At 44.4% G+C, this 18,014-nt stretch overlaps 1 protein-coding gene across 7 annotated transcripts; it reads right to left on the bottom strand.

The window, feature by feature from the left end:
- Positions 1-17: 17 nt before the first annotated feature.
- Positions 18-17,597, bottom strand: LOC130536305 (protein arginine N-methyltransferase 8-B). Of its 7 annotated transcripts, none has more exons than XM_057052157.1 (12): positions 16,960-17,597; positions 14,504-14,749; positions 12,952-13,107; positions 9,044-9,107; positions 7,967-8,109; positions 7,612-7,702; positions 6,006-6,121; positions 4,249-4,323; positions 2,613-2,763; positions 1,622-1,743; positions 1,331-1,384; positions 18-1,236 (listed from the first exon to the last, which is right to left on the bottom strand). In XM_057052157.1, the coding sequence occupies exons 1-12, from the start codon at positions 17,026-17,028 to the stop codon at positions 1,153-1,155; spliced, it is 1,371 nt and encodes a 456-aa protein (XP_056908137.1). In that variant the 5' UTR covers positions 17,029-17,597; the 3' UTR covers positions 18-1,152. The 7 variants fall into 7 exon arrangements, with proteins under 7 accessions (XP_056908137.1, XP_056908138.1, XP_056908139.1 ...); XM_057052158.1 differs by having other exon boundaries at positions 7,612-7,699; positions 16,960-17,593; XM_057052159.1 differs by lacking the exon at positions 1,331-1,384 and having other exon boundaries at positions 16,960-17,592.
- Positions 17,598-18,014: the final 417 nt, after the last annotated feature.

The raw sequence follows: 18,014 nt of genomic DNA, 5'->3' as shown, positions 1-18,014 counted from the left end.
TTCCTTAACAGAGACAGTCTAAAGAACAATGCTTTATTCATTCAGCTGCTGTGATATATGCAACATTTAATAACACTTGCCGCTAATACATCAAATATTTTAAACGTTGAGCGTTTCTGACATGTTATTTCAGGAGTTATTTTGGGCAGCCACATTCTCACTCGACATTCTTTAAGGTTTAATGTTGCTGATGTGTACCAGTCTGCATTGCAGCCAACGAGCCACAATCAGCTGTATTTGATTGATTCTGCATCATAAAGTGACTGGTGCCCTTTATGTTGATGGATTGATACCAGCATCCTCCTTTATGCCACGAGTGTGCTGTTTGTGATGCATTCAGCACCCCGTAACCTGTCGACGCTCACATCTCTTTTATGTCGCTTTTCTGAGAGGGCTAGTTTGCCTACCCACGATCAGCTGAACGTGCACGTCCCGATGTGAAGAAACTCTTTGGCTCACGTTTAAATCAAATCAAAGGTCATATAGCACAGTACAGTAACAGCTGAAAGACGCCTCAAGGACACAGATGCGCTTCAGCTTGGTCAAGGCCTTGAGGAGGAAGGGAGTGGTGGGGAAACGACATCACATCTGAAAAAGGACATCACACAGGAACAAGCTTCAACACCTTCTACGTCACAGTCACAGGAAGCTACGAGCACGCCACACAAACACACGTTACCTTTCACGTTACAGGCTTGTCCCTGGCATTCTCTTTTTCAACACTACTAAACAGATACAGTTGAAACTCATGTGCTATCAGACAGAACGTGACGTGATTCACATCTTAAATTGGCTGGAAAACCATGAGAGAACCAAATAAACTGGGGGTTTGTCTCCAGATCTCAGCAAAAGGTTCCAGGAAAGCAAAAATGTAACTAAACACAGACCAACACTCAGGTATACGTGGCGATAATCAGTGACATTCATCAGCGTCCCTGGTTTCTTTTTTGTCTGTTACATTCAGTGTTTTACAGCAAGCGTCACTTCCTGTTTCACTACTTCCTGCCTTCATCTATCGTTGGTGGGACCTCCTCTTCTTGGTCTTTGCCGTGTTCTTTCACAGGTGGCAGGAGTGGCTCTGTCTCCCTCCGCTGTGCAGGGGATGGTCCTCAATGCCGGTCCCAGACGTTGCCCCCCACCCCCATGCTGGACTTAGCGCATCTTGTAGTCGTGGCCAATGGCTGCTTCGCACAGCTGCCCTTTAAAATCCAGCTCGAAGGTAAAATCCAAGTCCCGCTACAGGGAGGAAAGAAGAGAGGGAGAAGGGGTCAATATTCCTCCAGCACTGAACAAACAGCAGATCTAAGTTGTGAGCTTTTGTTTATCTGACCCAGGAGCAGAAGATGGTGTTTGATAAGGACGGCCGATTTAGGAGCCCACGCTCCTCCATCCCACAGGGGAGAGGAGGGAGACAGACAAGGTCAACAATACACTCTGTTTCTGTTTAGAAGTCACAGGAGCACAGCCGCCATTCTGCTGCTATTGATCCAGCACAGCCTGACACATTTGGCAACGCTAAAACACTATATTTACCGTATTTGTCTCTCGACAACTAATATCGCGGATAAACGTTGCTTCAGCTTTGACACAAATGCCTTCAGCGACTGTTTGTTAGACTCACAGTGTTTTTCTCATTGGGCTTCATGGCCATACTTCCACTGATCTCCTCTCCCCTCCGCACTGTCAAGTAGTCCTCCAAGTAAAACACGGTCTGCTTCCAGTGTGTGTAGGGAGCATCTGGTGCTGGGACACACACGTACACACACGCACACACACATATACACAAACATCTCTTATTTAGATGTTAAAACTGTGCAATTTCCCAACAATTCTGGTCTGTAAAAACAGTCTTCATGTTCTCGGCTGCAGTTCAACACATCACCTATTTAAGGTTTACAAATCTTCTTCTAGCCATGCAGCACCTCCTCTGCCGTGAGGACAGTGTGGCAGAATACTGTAACAGACCAATACAGGACAGACCCACACTATGACTCCATCGCGAGGCTAAAAGTGGGGGATGTGAATGTCAAACAGTGGACGTACTGCAGAGAGCCAAGTTTGTGTCTCTTTTTGGGAAGCAGTGCGCAAAGAGCAAATTCCTCTCGAGCTGAAGATGATGGGGTGAAGTCAAAGCTAAGAAAGGGCATGACTGCGTCCTTTGCTCTGCAATCCCTGCTCAATCTTCACAAGGTGTCAGTCAATCACCACTTCCTTTCTGCTGTGTCTAATCTGGTACATGTGATGTCAATGCTGTTTATATTTCTTCTTTTCAGCTTCATGATCTACATCAGATAAATGTCTTACAAGACTCTATTGGAAATCAATTGGCAGTGCTGACTTGACAAGGCATACGACTTTGATTGAGACTGTTGCAGATAATCAATAGAAGAACCGCGGACAGAATGTGCATATTTGCTATTATTCATATCCACCACTAGAGGTCAGTCACGCAGCAACGTTGAAATATCCTGACATTAATCAAACTGTTCTTGTTCTTCAATGGAAATATTAGTATTTCAATGCACTGACATACATGTTAAAAGTAAAAGAAAGAAAAGAAAAGGCAAAATCATGCCATCTTTAGCAAAACAGCCACTAGTGATGCAACTGACCAGTGGAGAAGCCAGTCTTCTTGTGACACTTGGTAAACTCTATGTGGAAATAGGTGACCAACGCGTGGATGTAGTCGTTTCTCTGGATCTGCAGGCAGAATGCTGAGGTAAAGGACAGGTCTTCCGTCTTCACTGTGTAGATGTCCACCTCCTGTCAGAGGGAGCAGAGTTGAAGTCTTTCACAGACAAGTCCTTAAATCTTTATATATCTATATATATATATATATATATATATTGATATATATATATCAACTATGCTTCTGTGCTTCAAATTTCCAAATAAATGAAATAGTCAAAGTGTCCTCAACATAAACATAGATCCCTAATCAACAGCCTTGTGTGTACTTAAGTAGCAGAGACAAAGGCCCATCAGCACTTTGTGCAATTGAACAAAGCCTGTGAAGCCACATTGGCTCTCTAAGACTGCATTCAGAAATAAACCTCACTGTTGAATCGTAGGCGACTGTCAGAGGAAAGGCGTCGTGCCAGCACATCAAATTAGCTTTGATTACCGAATGGAAGAGGCAGGTGAGGCTCACGTGAATCTCAGCGCACGCTTAGAACCAAACATGGAGGCAGAAGCGTGCTGATCTTGTTCTACAGACGCCGATAAAAGTGTCACAGCTCCAATGTGAAGGAATGAGGCTTATGTTCACTGGCAGCGGGAGGCTAAAATATTGAGGATAATAAATATTCTGAAGTTCCTTGTGCTGTCTTTAAACCAACAACTGCTCTCGCATCTACAATGTTAGAAGTTTGAGAAAGCAATAATGCAGAAAAGGTGCTGCAATAAGTCTGGAGGCCGCGTACAGGTCATTAAATTCAATGCTTTCCACGGGATTAGACTTCATCATCATCATCAACATCATCATCATCATCATCATCATCAATCTTTCCCTCCGTTGTTTTTATTGCACCGATTTAATAACAGCAGGTCCTGGGTGAACACTTCAGTAATCTATTCAAAGATGATGAAGCATGTATACAGTTATCACAGTTATTCTCAGAGCTCAGATTTTTATTTCCTTATTACACTCATGACTGATCCCTTTGCTGGTTATGTTTTCTGCATTTAAATGTTATTATCAAAGCCAAAAATAAACAACACTGTGGCTGTAATGATCAAATACTATATATAATCTAATCCATCGGATCAACGCTGGCCTTAAGGTTGCCGCAGCCCAGACTGGCTGCCATTGACATGCACGACACGGAGCCCCCCTCTCTCACTGTGCAGAGGGACGGGGCGATAGACGCGTGTCAAGGTCACACTTCATTTGCTGGTCCGTGGAGGCTGCAGCCAATGTGCACGTAGGTGTTATCAGTGTGATCTGCATTAGGGATTATAATGGACAGTGTTGGTTGGGATGACCGTTAATGTCCCGATGCCGAGTACAATCATCACTTATCACAGAAAAACAGGACAGACCTCAACAAATCGTGTTAAAAGTGTGTAGAACCACTGATATGATGAACAATCTCTAGTCCGTTTCAAGTTCCCTCTTTTAAATGTTCAGATGTTATCAGAAATTAGTAAATCTTTTGTTGTGTTTTCACTTATGCTGTCAGCTCTACTCTACTCATATTTATGCAAAAAAGTACCTGGTCCCTGGTCCCTGGCACAAATTTTTAGTACCTGCTTCTTCAGGGTTCCAAAAAAGTCTTCATTGTGGACAGTGCACTGCTCAGAATGGCCACAAGATTGACATCCCTGGTAAGTGACAGATTTCAGAAAACTCAAACTGGCCTTTTTTTAAAAAACAAAAACAAAAACAAAACACAACAGCAATGTGTCCAATAGGACTCGTGGACTGCTTTCTATACTGGTTCTGCTGGACCTCATTGCTGCTTTAATATGGTTGATCTTAGCATCCAGTTACAGAGACTGGGACATCTCATTAGGATTAGAAGGACAGCACTAGACTGGTTTAGATTACATTTATCTGATAGATACCAGTTAGCTCATGTTCATGACAATCAGCTATATCTATCCATCAAACCAGAGGAGACAGAGCAGTTAGTGAAGCTTCTGGCTTGTCTTAAAGACATAAAGTCTTAGATGACCTCAAATTTGCTTCTCTTTAATTCAGACAAAACTGAGGTCATGGTGTTTTGTCATGAACTTCTCAGGAATATAGTAGATCACATTATTACTCGAGTGTTTCTCGTTAGCCTCCAGTCTCTGCGAGGAACTTCTGACCAGGATCTAACCTTTAACTCACATATTTAAACAGTCTCTAGAAGTGCCCTTTTTCACTTGTAAAACATTGTAAAGATCCGGAAATTATTGACCCAACATGATGCTGAAATGTTAGTCCATACACTTGTTACCACCAGGCTGGACTATTGTAATTCATTATTATTAGGACATTTAAACAATTCTTTGCGAAGCTTCCAAACTGATCCAAAATGCTGCAGCTAGAGTTGTGACACGTATCGACAAAACACTTGACGAACAAAAATAATCTTAGTTTTGCTTTTTTTACGTGAGTTGTTCGTGTATTTCCGGTTAAGTCTTGTTACAGATTTTTCACATCGTACTGTGTCTGGATTTTGACTGTAATACAAAAAAAATGTTTTATGATCTATATTCTCTCCTTTCTGCTCAGACTAATGGCAAAGTCTTAACAGTGGAACAGGTTAAGAGAGAAAGTGTGTGTTTGAGTGCATAGGTTGTGTGGCGTCCAATGAGGAACTATTTTTGCAGTTGAAACACTACCCAAACCTAATGCTGGCTTTCGAAAGCAAGTGCAGCAAAGTGGAGCAAATACCATCAGTGGAAATGCAGCATTAGTTACCAGAAGGTCGTAACTTTCCGAGAAACCAGCGTCTATCTTCTGTGTCTGTCCCCCTCCTGTCTCCTACCTGTGTTTTGTCCTCTCTCAAGGTTTTCTTCCTATCTAGTATCTCCAACTTTTCCTGCTGCGCTTACAGCACCGAACATCAAGAACTGTCTTTCGCTCTTTTTAAGGCATATCTGTGGCCTTCTGGACACAAGAGGTCATTTTGAAATCATCCTCTGACCTCAGGCTTTTGGGTAACCTTTTCCCAAGGTTCAAAACCTGCATTCAGTTCAAGTCTGGTCAATGAGGCTGAAAAAATGAGGCTGACTCGATAAATTACAAGATCAATAAATGTACATGATCATTTCAGTAGTTTTTTTTTTTTTTCTCTCATCAAAATAAGGGGACATGCTCATTTAATGACCGGAAGATATAACGTTCGCACTCTGAGGTCAATGGCTATGATCCAACAGTGAACAAATATTTCAGTTTGGATCAAAATCACAAAACACGATGACATAACGCTCCGTTAACGGCGTCCAATAGCAGATGTTCAGGCGTGGAAGGATCATCTCCAGCCAAAGAAGAGCATAAACACTCATTATCTCACCTTGATGAGGCAGGAGTTGGTCACCACCTGTTTGGGGTCCACAACATCCACTAGCGGCTCCTTCATGGCCACGTTGCGGATGCAGGTCATGTCGAAGCCGTACACGTTCTCCCACCCTGGCAAACACAGCGCAGCCGTGTCGGAAGTTAAAAGTCACCGCGTATCCCAGGATTAATTCCAAGTCAGAGCCTCTTTGAGCTTCTTCTCCTGCCTGAGATATCTGGCACCAACGCACCATGCATTATTCATTTAACCCCTTAAGATAATGCACAGGCAAACATCTTTATCATAACTAAACAGCAGCGAGGTACTCGAACGGGTCAGGAAGCTGGCGATAATGAGCCCTTCCTTGCTTTCCCCGGGGATTTTCTCATGGGTCGTATTTGTGTTTCAGTTTGCTCGCTCAATAAAGTGCAGCCCAGAGTAGCTCCAAAGAGCAGAAGAGGCACAAAGACCTGCTGAAAAGAGGCCAAATGAATCAATCTAAGGTACTGAAGTGGCACTTGATGAGCATGTACCATGCTGTTAGTGATATATGAACAAGTTGTACTTGAGAGGAGAACTTCGGTGTTATGGTTGAAGTGGTTCATAGATCATCCATCCATCCATCCATCCATCCATCCATCCATCCATCCATCCATCCATCCATCCATCCATCCATCCATCCATCCATCCATCCATCCATCCATCCATCCATCCATCTTCTGAAAACTGCAACCTTGGGTCACAGAGTGTGCCACACATCCCAGCAGCCACTGGGAAACAGGCAGAGACACCCTGGACAGGTCACCAAAATCACACATTCACAGCTGCTGTTGGTACGGTTCAGAGTCTCCTGAGGCACACATTGAAGCATTTCTGATGTTTATCCCGGTTTCAAAACAATCATCTCAATGTTTCAATGGGTTTAAATGTGCCTTTCACGGTTTAAAGTACGAGAGTGGAACAGCAATGGTTGCTTAAGAGCTGAGTGTGGATTACAGAGATGAAGTTATTTTGACTGGAGAGGAGAAATCTGAGCTCTTACAGGAAGGAAGAAGGGATGGGAAAGAACGTGAAGATCCAGATATAGACACAGAGATGGAAGCAGAGTGACTGTGGTTGCAGCTGAACAGATAAAATTACCTTCATAATGTGCAACTGTCCCGATGCTCTGTGTCACAACCTGACAGCAGAGAGGACAGAGCCAGACCTGGGACCAGTGCTACATCAGAGTGAGTAACTAGACTGCCATATTGGCTCCCAGAAGCATGAGGGACTGTGTGTGGGAGTCTTCTGCGTGTGGGCCTTTTGTCAGTCAGGTTGCACACAGGCTTCTAAAGTCTCATGACCAGTTGGCAATCTCACCCACATCCCTCCCGGCACCATCAGAGTGGGATGATGCAGAGGGGGAGCGCCTTGTGGCTTATACTGTAAAGTCAATTACCGCCCCTGACATTCTGCCCGAGGACGGGCTCAAACTCGTTCGTGTCGCCTCTGCACAAATGTATGAACCCTACCTTCCTTTTTCTGAGTGCAAGAGCGAGAAGCGTTCCCATTCCCAGCTCAGGGTGAGGACACAACCCCCGTCTAGTAACCACTGAAGCGTGCTCTCAGCTGTACTCACAGTGTATCTTGTAATCTTTGTACTGCCGGTCCTCTATTGCCACCACGTACAGAGAGGCCCGGTCCGGAAACATGAGTCCACCAGGCTTCTGTTTGACAAACCAGATAAGGACAACAACTCAGGACGTGGTTATGAAAGATTTAATGCCGCTTTGCTGCCAACGTTTCATCCTTCGGCCACATACAGAGCTAATTTACAAGCTAATGGGCCATCTGAATGCCGGAACTGATGTATTTCATGGATCACATGGGTTCCAGAATAATGCTCAATAGTTTCTTAATGATTTTTACAATTTTTACAATCAATGCTGCAGGTTGATGCTGTGCTATACAGGGCCAGTGTGGCTACATCATACCAGCCACTTGTCCCTTGCAAAGATGACGGTGTTGAGCATGGACTCGTAGAACAGGCAGTAGCCCATCCACTCAGAGATGATGATGTCCACTTTTTCGACAGGAAGCTCCGTCTCCTCCACCTTTCCTTTGAAGATGGTGATAACTGCAACACATAAGCAGTCGCCGTTTGAAGCGCCGTGCACCGAATGCTATGGTTAAGAGTGTACCGCAGCTATGTTAATATTTGAATTGTTTCCAAACAAATTGCACCAGATGTGACATGACGTTAAATGCTGAATGCCAGATGTTTCCCTGTGTTTGGCCATCTAGATCCCCCTCTGGTGGTAGAACTCTTCTGTTCTGATGTTTCATTCATTTATTTTACTTTCATAGGAAGGACTAAATAAAGATTTAAACCTTCTATTAAACCCCGCTATAGACTGGGTTGTTTTATGTTGTTCTTATCAGGCTGGTGCACAGTTGGGAACTTTTGCAAACCTCAAAAACTGGTATACAGTCCTGTTCAAGTTTTTAGGTATTTTTTTGCAATGTCAGAAATTGAAACGTGCATTAGGACAACACTGTGCACAGCCTGGTGCCATGCAGAGAAGATAAAGTCTCACACTGACATTCTAAAAGGGAAAAGGGAGTTTTCTTTCCCCGTTAACACAACAGTGCATCTGAGTTTCAGAGCCCACGTGCACTGAAGGAAAAAATAGTCACTGCAGAGAGAAAAGAAGGAAGACGGAAGGTTGAGTGGTCTTCACAGATGATTAAATCTGCACAACCGTGTAAACTCTCCTCACTTAAACTCATTCCTGCTCAGATTCAGTAGGAATCATCGGGCATCTACTGGTGTACAGAACTAAATCTGAAGATCTAGAGTCACGATTGAGCAAATTAATACAAATGAGGTTGTACAGAATATAATTGCTATGCTTTCGTCTCCTCACATCTCCTCCTTCCTGTATCTCTCCTTCACTTTCTCCGGTGCTAACCAGGTCACCGGCCCCTCAAGTGCCTCTCAGTGCTGAACTGATGCTGCTCAACTGCAGCTTTAGTGGGACGGAGTGAGGAGGACCGGCTCCACCCCTTACCACTGTCCAGGTGGTTAGACTTGATGATCCTCTCAGAGTACTCGGCAATGCTGGAACATTCGATCTGAAAAAATAGAATAAACAAATTAACTGTCGGCAGTAAGTCCAACCTGTTCCAAGTGCATGCTGCCCTTTGCCACTGTTTCTGTTCATTATTGCTATGGAGATAATTTCTAGGTGCAGCCAGGGGCTGGAGGGGGTCCCGGTCATCTCTGCTTTTCACAGATGATAATGTTCGTTGCTTCCTTCAGTCCAGGAACTTCAGCATGTACTGGAGCAGTTTACAACCGTGTGCGATGCAGCTGGGATAGGAATCAGCATCTCCAAGTCCAAGGCCAAGGCCAAGGCCAAGGCCATTGGAAAATGGGGTTTTACCCCTCTAGGTCAGGTGCGAGCTCCTGCCTCAGGTGACTGAGTTTAAGCATCTTGGGATCTTGTTCATATGTAAGTTAGGGAAGGATAAGAGTCGGATTGGTGCAGTGGCCACAGCCATGCCTTTGTTGTATCGGTCCATCGTGGTAAAGAAAGTGATAGGCTCCTTTTTTACCAATCTACATTTCCACCCTCATCGAGAGGTGTTCTAGGCATGGAGGAGACCCCTGGAAAGACCCCGGACATGTCGGAGTGACTTACTCGGCTGGCATAGGATTGCCTTGGGATTCTCCTGGAAGTGTGCGGGGAAATGTCTGGAGAGAGGAATGTCTGGGTGTCCCTGCACAAACTGCTGCCCCTGCCACCTGACACTTGGAAGGAGAGGGATGTATGGACAAATTAACTGGCCTGTGATGGATGACCGTGGTGCCTTTGGTATGTTTTAGGTTATGGCTGTTAGCAGGGGCAAAGCTGAGATTTTCAAGCAATTAAACAACTCGGGGCTGTAAAAAGTTACACTTCATTACTGATTATGAGCACAAATGCAAGAACCCATGAGAGACATAAGTGTAGTATTATGACCAGAATGTGGTCTTAAAGTAATATGTTGTTTGTGATATTAGCAAGCTGAGCAGGCTGCAAACTCCACTGCAGCTCATGTGGCTTCTACACACATTTGTTTGGCTAATCCGGGCCTAAACGGGCCAAAACAGCCTCAACATGCTGCTTTTATATGGATCCACTTGCTACTTATCCCTCCTGATGTAAATAACCATCTACCACGAGTCACTCTGGAATGGAAAGCATCAACCTGGACTCAAATCTTTTCTTGGTTATTCCTAAAACAGACTCAAAGGTTTTAAAAATACATCTCCAGAGGTCAGATATGGACCAGATGAGAACCAACGTCGATTCTACGATGAAGATGTTTGATTTTAGCTGTTCTTTTTTTGAAAATTTGTTTCCCAAAACTCTAGCTTGAATCACTCATTTTAACATTTGGTGATTCGTAAGCCTGAAAACACAAGAGGTGATCGACATGAACGCAGCATCTTAATTAAAGTGAGGATTAGTCACAAAGAGACACTGAGCAGTGCCAGGACCTCCAGCTCTCTGTCTCATCACTATTTTGAATTCTTCTGAATTCTCTTTGACCCTGGTGCATCTCTCGCCTTGTTTCTTCTCTTTGCATCTGTGGCCTGAGCTTGCGCGGCATGTTTGGTCCTCCCTGCCACGCTCGCCAGCAGCAGGTGATTTATCGGGGTGCCTGTTCTAACAACATTACTGCATCACACGGCGCTTCGTTCATCACAATAAAGTCCAGGCTCTCGTTGTTTTTAAACAGCAGCCAGAGCATAACACAGTAGGAAGAATTTGTCCATACTGTCCTTTTTACAGTGGCAGGTGGTCTGACGGCGTTGATCTGAGTTGACCGTGTGCTTTCCTTTTTAAATCTAGTCAAACTGTGAATGCTCATTTGTTCTGAAAAAGGTCCATCTGGTCATCCTCCTGCTGGTTCAAATACCAGCTTGAGTGGTCAGGTTTTAAAAGGCTTTACCTTTTAAAATGAGGGGGGGGCTGACAGCAGCCTGTTCATTTACAATATTTCCTCATTTTTGTCGCTGCGGGAGCACACAGCCATTAGGTACGTGTCTATCACGGTCCGGGTTAAGCGAAAGTCCTTTGGGCCTCAAGGTGTCTCTACAATCAACATATTCTCACTTATTCTCAGCCGGGAAGGCTCACTGTCAGCCTGCTAAGCCCCTCCAGGCTCTTGTCTCCTCCAGAAGGACGACATGAATGATTTTCTAACTGCGCCCACGTACTACAGTGTGAACAAAGACAAATAATTTTTTCTTCTTCTCTGAAATGCTAAATAATAAGCCACAATATCTGAATGTAAGTCTGTTGTTTGCATGCTGCATGCTTTGCATGTTAACTACTTAAATTCTATTAAATGCACTTCTGTACTTGTGGTTGTTCCTGTCCTGTTGGCTGTGCCTTGGTTTCCTCATTTGACTGACATTGAACCTCGGTGCACAACTTTTTTTATTTACTTATAATGTTAGCAAAGATGCTAGCCTGGATTCAGCTCCACTGATTACTGCAGTGCAGCCAGGTGTAGTCTGTCAACGACACCACAATGGCTCATCAGTTCTGTGCCACCTGTAACCAAATTGCTGCTATGCAGCAACGAGTCACGCATCTTTCAGATCACCTATTGGTGCTCGTCGCGCAGCAGGCAGAAAGAGCTGTCGCCGTGTAATCAGCTTTATTATATCTGTTATCAGAACAGAAGATTCGTTAAGTGTTTCTTCATTCGAGCACCACCTGCTCAACAGTGTCATAAGTAACAAAATAACAGCCAAATAATCTCTGTGACTTCTGATGTGATGCAGACACAGCAGGAACAACTGAGTTGCCAGAAAAAGCCAGCAAACACTGACAAATCTTCTAATATTGATGCCTTTTGACTGATAAGATTAGCTCTTTTGTCTTTATGGGTCCCCTCTTGTCATTTACTTTCTTTCTCTCGTTCTGGACTTTAATTTGCACAGTTTGGGGACTCAGATCAGGCCTTAGTTTTGACACATTCTCAATGCTCTGTCCTTTATCTCTACACAATCTCCTATCTTGCACCAGACATTAAGGCACATTTCACCGCTGTCACTGTCATCGTCCTCCTTCAGGTCTTTGTCATTCATACGGACAGCCAAGTACTTTGAAAGATGCACGTGCAGATTTCTTTCCCATACGCCCTCTGATGATGACTCTGAGGATGAGTGAGTGTGGCACGCGGCTCGCATGCTCAGTCGTCACCCTTTGTTCGACTGAATATGGAAAACACATTACAGCAACATTTGGAGTGATTTCGAAGCCCATTTAGGCCTTTTGTTGAGCGTAAATCATGGGATACAGTTATCTTTGCTGATGACTCACGAAAAGTATAACAGAATTATTGTTTTGGTTATAATTTTGGATGCATCTGTTCGCTGATGAGCCAGAATACAGAGCGAGCAAGACCAGACTTGGATACACAAGCAGATCTTTTGAATTTGAGGTGTCGAACCCAGTCCTCCCAGGAAACACTTCTGCCTGGTGGGACAGAAAACCTCGATGGGTTGTGGACTGGTTTGGGCCCCTGCACTAGAGCAAAGTCGATCGTTTTCAAAATAACAAGGCCGGTGTTTGTGTGCTGCTGCTGCTGCTGCTGCTGCAGTTCCACAGGCCTCATTTTCTACAAGACAAAGACTAAAAGCTTTTCAATCAAATGGAAACTCAATCCCAGGGATCTTCATCTCATGTGAAATCTGTCTGTACAGCACTGAGAAAAGCTGGAATGAAGTTCTGTTGAGGGCTCAAAGAAAAGAGCAGCTGTGTTAGCTAACAGAAAGAGAGACGTGAGGACGGGCCGCATGGTCTGGACCTGTGCAAAGATATGTGGGGCACCAAAGTAGAGGAATTCTCCTAGGTCCTGAGCCCCTTGAGAACTTCAACTTACAGCACAGTGATAGCTAGCTTGACAGTAAACTCACCCCATACACCTGCTTTGCTCCTGCTTTAGCAGCGAACATGGACAGGATCCCCGTCCCGCTCCCCACGTCCAGCACAATCTTGTCTTTGAAGACGTGCTTGTTGTGGTACATGGCGTTCCTGTATGTGAGCGTCCTCACTTCGTCCTTCAGCATCTCCTGGTACAGCACATCACAAGCATCATCAGAGTAGCGTTGATGCAGCTAACCCCCACAATTCGCCTGCCACGTGTCGAAAACAAATTTCATTGTACTTTTATCTTCCAATTTCTGGTTGCAAATCCAAACTAAACCCCATCAGCCTGCGGGCTCAGCCAACCTGAGCCTCTCTTTTGTCTCCTGCATGCATTAGGATAAAGACGAATGTCCCACAATGTACACAAAATAAGTCTGATAACAAAAATTGTTTGTCTCTTGTAATTAGAGCAATGTGTGACAGATCAGGACCCCTGAATGAACTGCACATTAGAGAGCGAGATGCTACACAATATTAGAATTAGATATTAGAATTCCAGGTGAGACCTTTTCTCATTCCTGTGTTAGATCCCTCTGATGGGATTAGCTGACTGTGACTTTAACCACAGTTCTCACAAAAACCGCACTGCTGGATGAGCAAGCCTGAAGGTCCAGAGAAATGCTCCTCTAATCATCGCTCCACAGTGAACCTGTTTAGCATCTTTAAAGACCACAGCAGTGAATTAAATGTTTGGAGGAGGCTCCATGACTATGGACGCTAAAGGCTCCGTAGTTAGGATCTAATACTGTGATTAAAACCAAAACAATGCTAATGGTTTGTGATGGGGTGTGTTTCGATTATATACATTTAAAGAGTATAAGCTACAGATTTGCATTGTTTCATCAGTTTTGGAGCCTAACTGTAACCTAACTCACCAGGGAAATCTACACAAGCTTTGGCATCAACCGGTCATAAAATTAGACAGATGACCACAGGTTAGCATGGTAAGAACTGCTCAAATTATTCATCTGATGCACCTTTCAAGCTTTGTAGTCAAGCTTTGTTGAAGCTTTGTGATATAAGGTTAGTGTGACTTCAAAAAATGGGACGACTCTTATCTTATCTTCTTTTTTTGCAGCCTACTTGAGCCTAATTAAGATTGGCCCTAAATTTTGGAGCACTGCCTTTTATTTATATTGGAAAAAAAGATAACTGAGGACAAAAACAGGATTTAAACCCTGAAAGCTTTTGGAGCAACAACGCGACACATGAAATTTATGCCAGCTAGATAGTGTAGTCCATAGAATGTGGAATGACATGTTTGACTCAGGAGTTTCTGCCCTTCATAGAATTGCAAACATAGCTGACAAATTAGGTTCCTTAGTTGCTCTTTTGGTCCTGTTTTTAGAACATTACAGTCTAAACTTTAAGTAAAAATAAACACAACTGCTGATTTTTACTATCTTATGGATAATGATAGTCATTTTCTGGGCTCATGTGCTAATTTGATCAACAACACAATCACTCAAAAAAATGCATCCATAACCTAATGAGAATATTTAAACATGAAAAACTCTGTGATAAAGTCTAAAACTCTACCTCATGGATACCAAAGTGTGCGTAAGAATCAAAGTAGTAGTCTCGTGATGTCATCTCATCTGGGCTGAGGAACTTGGCCATTTTGCCCCGGCCTGGGCAGATTGGCAGGCTTGCAGCATGAGGCGTGTGGGGGGGTAGAGGAGGCCGCGCGGCATGTTGAACTGAAGGCACGGGTTTGGGCAAGGAGGTGGGCTGGGCCGACTGCGACTGAATGATGCGTACGGGCTGAGGTTGTGGCTGGTGTTGCTGGAAATAGAAAACAGCCAATCAATTCCTTCAGGAGCAAGAAGGTCTAGATAGCAACCTAGCATCTGCCTTGGAACAATGGAGGCATTTTAAAGTTCATCAGCCAGGGATGCAGGAGGGCTTATCTAGCATTCCTTCTCCATCTCCATCTGTCCTGGTGCCTCAGCAAGCTCTAAGCTGTCAGAAGGAGTTTGGTGAGGTCACAGAGTTGAATGGAGTCTTGCCGGGCTGAGAGAGCAGAGTGAAAACTGACACCAGATCAGCGTGTTAGTCAGAAGGCAGAGATGAACATGAGGAGCCTCTTCTGCACAGAAGGTAATGATTATCACCTCTGGGGCCTTGTGGTAATGGCTGCACGTGTGTGTGTGTGTGTGTGTGTGTGTGTGTGTGTGTGTGTGTGTGTGTGTGTGTGTGTGTGTGTGTGTGCTAGTGTGTGTATAAGAGAGAGAGAATCCCATACCGTCTGCCATACCACCATGTTTTATGTTTTCTTACAGCAAATCTTATTCCTCTAAAAATGAGAGAGACGCAGTCAACAGAGTGGTGCATCTGGACTTTCAGTGATGGTGATGGTGAATACTGACTATAATGCTGTTTTCTTATCATAACACCTATTTTCCTTTTTTTCTTGACCGCTTTATCTCTTTTGGGGTCAAGAGGAGAGTATTATTGGGTATTCCAGCTGCATATGGGAGGCATGGGAGGCACAGTACCTTAGCAGTACTCTGAGGGTGTCTTGTCGCCTCCCCCTACTACCAGAGCACCTATTTTTGTCCGCTCTTGAACTGAGAACCGATTGCTTCTCAGCCCTAAAGCCTGAGCTACCACGACCCTTCTACAAAACCTATTATTTTCATTTTGCTTCTAAGTTTAAGTTTAAACCTGTGAAAGAAGGTGAGAAATAAAGTGTGGGGTGAAAGGTTCAGACTGAAACTATCTATCCCAACACCTTTATATTAATTTTCTCCAGCAAATCCAAGAGAGCAGGATGATCTTCACAGCACAAATATGCTCCTTTTTTTTCCTCCCCTGAATTTTACTCAAACATATAACGCTGATCTCATGAACACACACATTTAGAATGGAAGCAGCGCATGAAAACAATCGTTTTTTCTTTTGCAAATGAGCTTCATTAACGCAGCAGATCTTCGGTTGGACTAGCTTTACAGTTCTCTCGGTGATTATCTATGCTACATTTAAATACAAAACAATCAACCTGTATGTGTCCACTGTGGACCATCAGTGTTGCATTTACTGTCAAATCTTTGGGTGTAAGAATGATAGATGCACATTTTAAAACAAACAAAAATAAACAGACCAATAATCTTTGATGCTGACCTGAGGAGGGAGCACTAACAATAAGAAAAGCATAAGAAAATAGCTCATTCTGACTGTTTCTAAATGTTACAGTACCCCTCAACTGCCTCTAGGAGCGTCAATTTTAGAGTCAGCAATTAAAAGAGTGAGAAATGGCGCTGGCAACTATTGTATCAATATAGGCATCCTTAAAGTGAATTTATGATTTAAAGCCTATAGTGGCTTCGTGCAGACAGAGCTTTCAGAAAGACCATCATGCCTTATGGAGTGTAAAAACTATAAAGTCCTATGTTACTTTGGGCTGGTGCCATAATGGCACTTATGAGATGCCTTTAAACTAAAGGAGCTGAGGTCCATTCATCCATCTCAAATGCATCACGAACCTGCTGACCTCACAGGTGACCAGAGAGGATGGCCTCCTGCTACACTTCATCTCCACTAGCACCACCTAAAGATGAGTCAGCAGATCTCCACCATCAGTGTGGTTATGCTCTGGATGTGAATGTGTCGGGACAGGTGAGACGTCTTCATGGGAAGGCGACAGATTGTGGGTTTTCAGAGAGAAACCCGGACCCCAAATTGCTCTCCGCACAATGTGGATTCTACTTTTGGTTCTAGGAGCCACTGACGCTCCTGCAGGTGTTGAAACGTCACCTTCTCTGCGCTTTTCCGACTGCCGCCGACTACTGAAGGTGGTGCAGCACCTTGGAGAGCGCATGTTGCTCATGCACGCACCAACATTCTTTTCACACATAAATCAATTCAAATTCAATTGTATTTTTAGGATCATCATTTCACAAGTTGTTCCCCAAAATGCATCGTGGTCCGGGTCGTAACTGCAACTTGGTGAGCCGGACAGAGGGACAAAAGGTGCCAAGGTGTCTCGCACTTACCTCACCGCTCTCGGACTCCGCCATCTTCCTCCTGAGGAGCATGCAACGGGACGAGTGCTTAATTCCCATAAGCGCCGGTCAAAACGTGTCCCCAATCGACAAGAAGCGAACGGACGGTGGAACCAGTGCGCTCCTCCCTCCCGACAAACGACCTCCGCACTTTTATCCTCCAGCAAATAAACATCTAGTTTATCCCCCCTAAAAAACTGTGTTGTAAGCAAAAATAATAACAACAACAACTCAAAAACTACGCCAGGTCCTGAGGTTGCCGATATTGCTGCTGAGAAGTGCGGAGGGTTTCCCGGTGCAAAAGTTTGCAGCGCGTTGTCGTGTTTTGCTGGTGAGCATCGCGTCTGCCCAATGAAGCTGCCCTCCTGTGACTGACTGCGCAGATCGCGGCGGTGCAAAGCAGCAGATTGTCATATCTGCACTGTTTTAGCCCCAGTCTTGAATCCGCCGTCACCGCAACATTGTGTCTAAAAATAGCACATCGGCCGCTGCAGCCGCGCAGAGCTGAGAGACCTGGAGCCGGGCGCACGCACGCACGCAAGTCCGAAAACCGGGGATAACGTGCGCCGTGACTGATTATTAAAACATGGTACGGCGAATGCACTGATGCACTGAACTCCTTTGTGACTCCATTTGTTCTCTGAACTCTTAAGTTGAAGAGAGAGAGAGAGGAGAGAGAGAGAGAGAGAGAGAGAGAGAGAGAGAGAGAGAGAGAGAGAGAGAGTACTGATGCCAGGAGCCCACCTCTTCACTTATCTCTATCTTTATAATAAACATAAAAAATCCACTGCATAATCCTGCAACCGCTGCTGCACCCCCCCCGCCCCCCACCCCCCCCCCCCCCCCCCCCCCCTTGCACTGCATTTCCCCAGTAACAGCCAGTGTAGTTATGAATAATAACAGAATATCAGGGATATTATCATTGATTTTATAAAAGGAAATAACTCCCTGCAGCATTACTTTTATTGCATTTTTATTGAGAAGTTGCATCGTAGTGCATTGCATCGCGTCTGCCATCACTTTTGCCCCAAATACTGGGGCCAGCC

The sequence above is a fragment of the Takifugu flavidus genome, chromosome 13 (assembly GCF_003711565.1).
Source record: "Takifugu flavidus isolate HTHZ2018 chromosome 13, ASM371156v2, whole genome shotgun sequence".
In the NCBI taxonomy this organism is placed as follows: Eukaryota; Metazoa; Chordata; class Actinopteri; order Tetraodontiformes; family Tetraodontidae; genus Takifugu; species Takifugu flavidus.
Note: the sequence above shows the minus strand (reverse complement) of the source record. Positions and strands in the feature narration are given on the sequence as shown.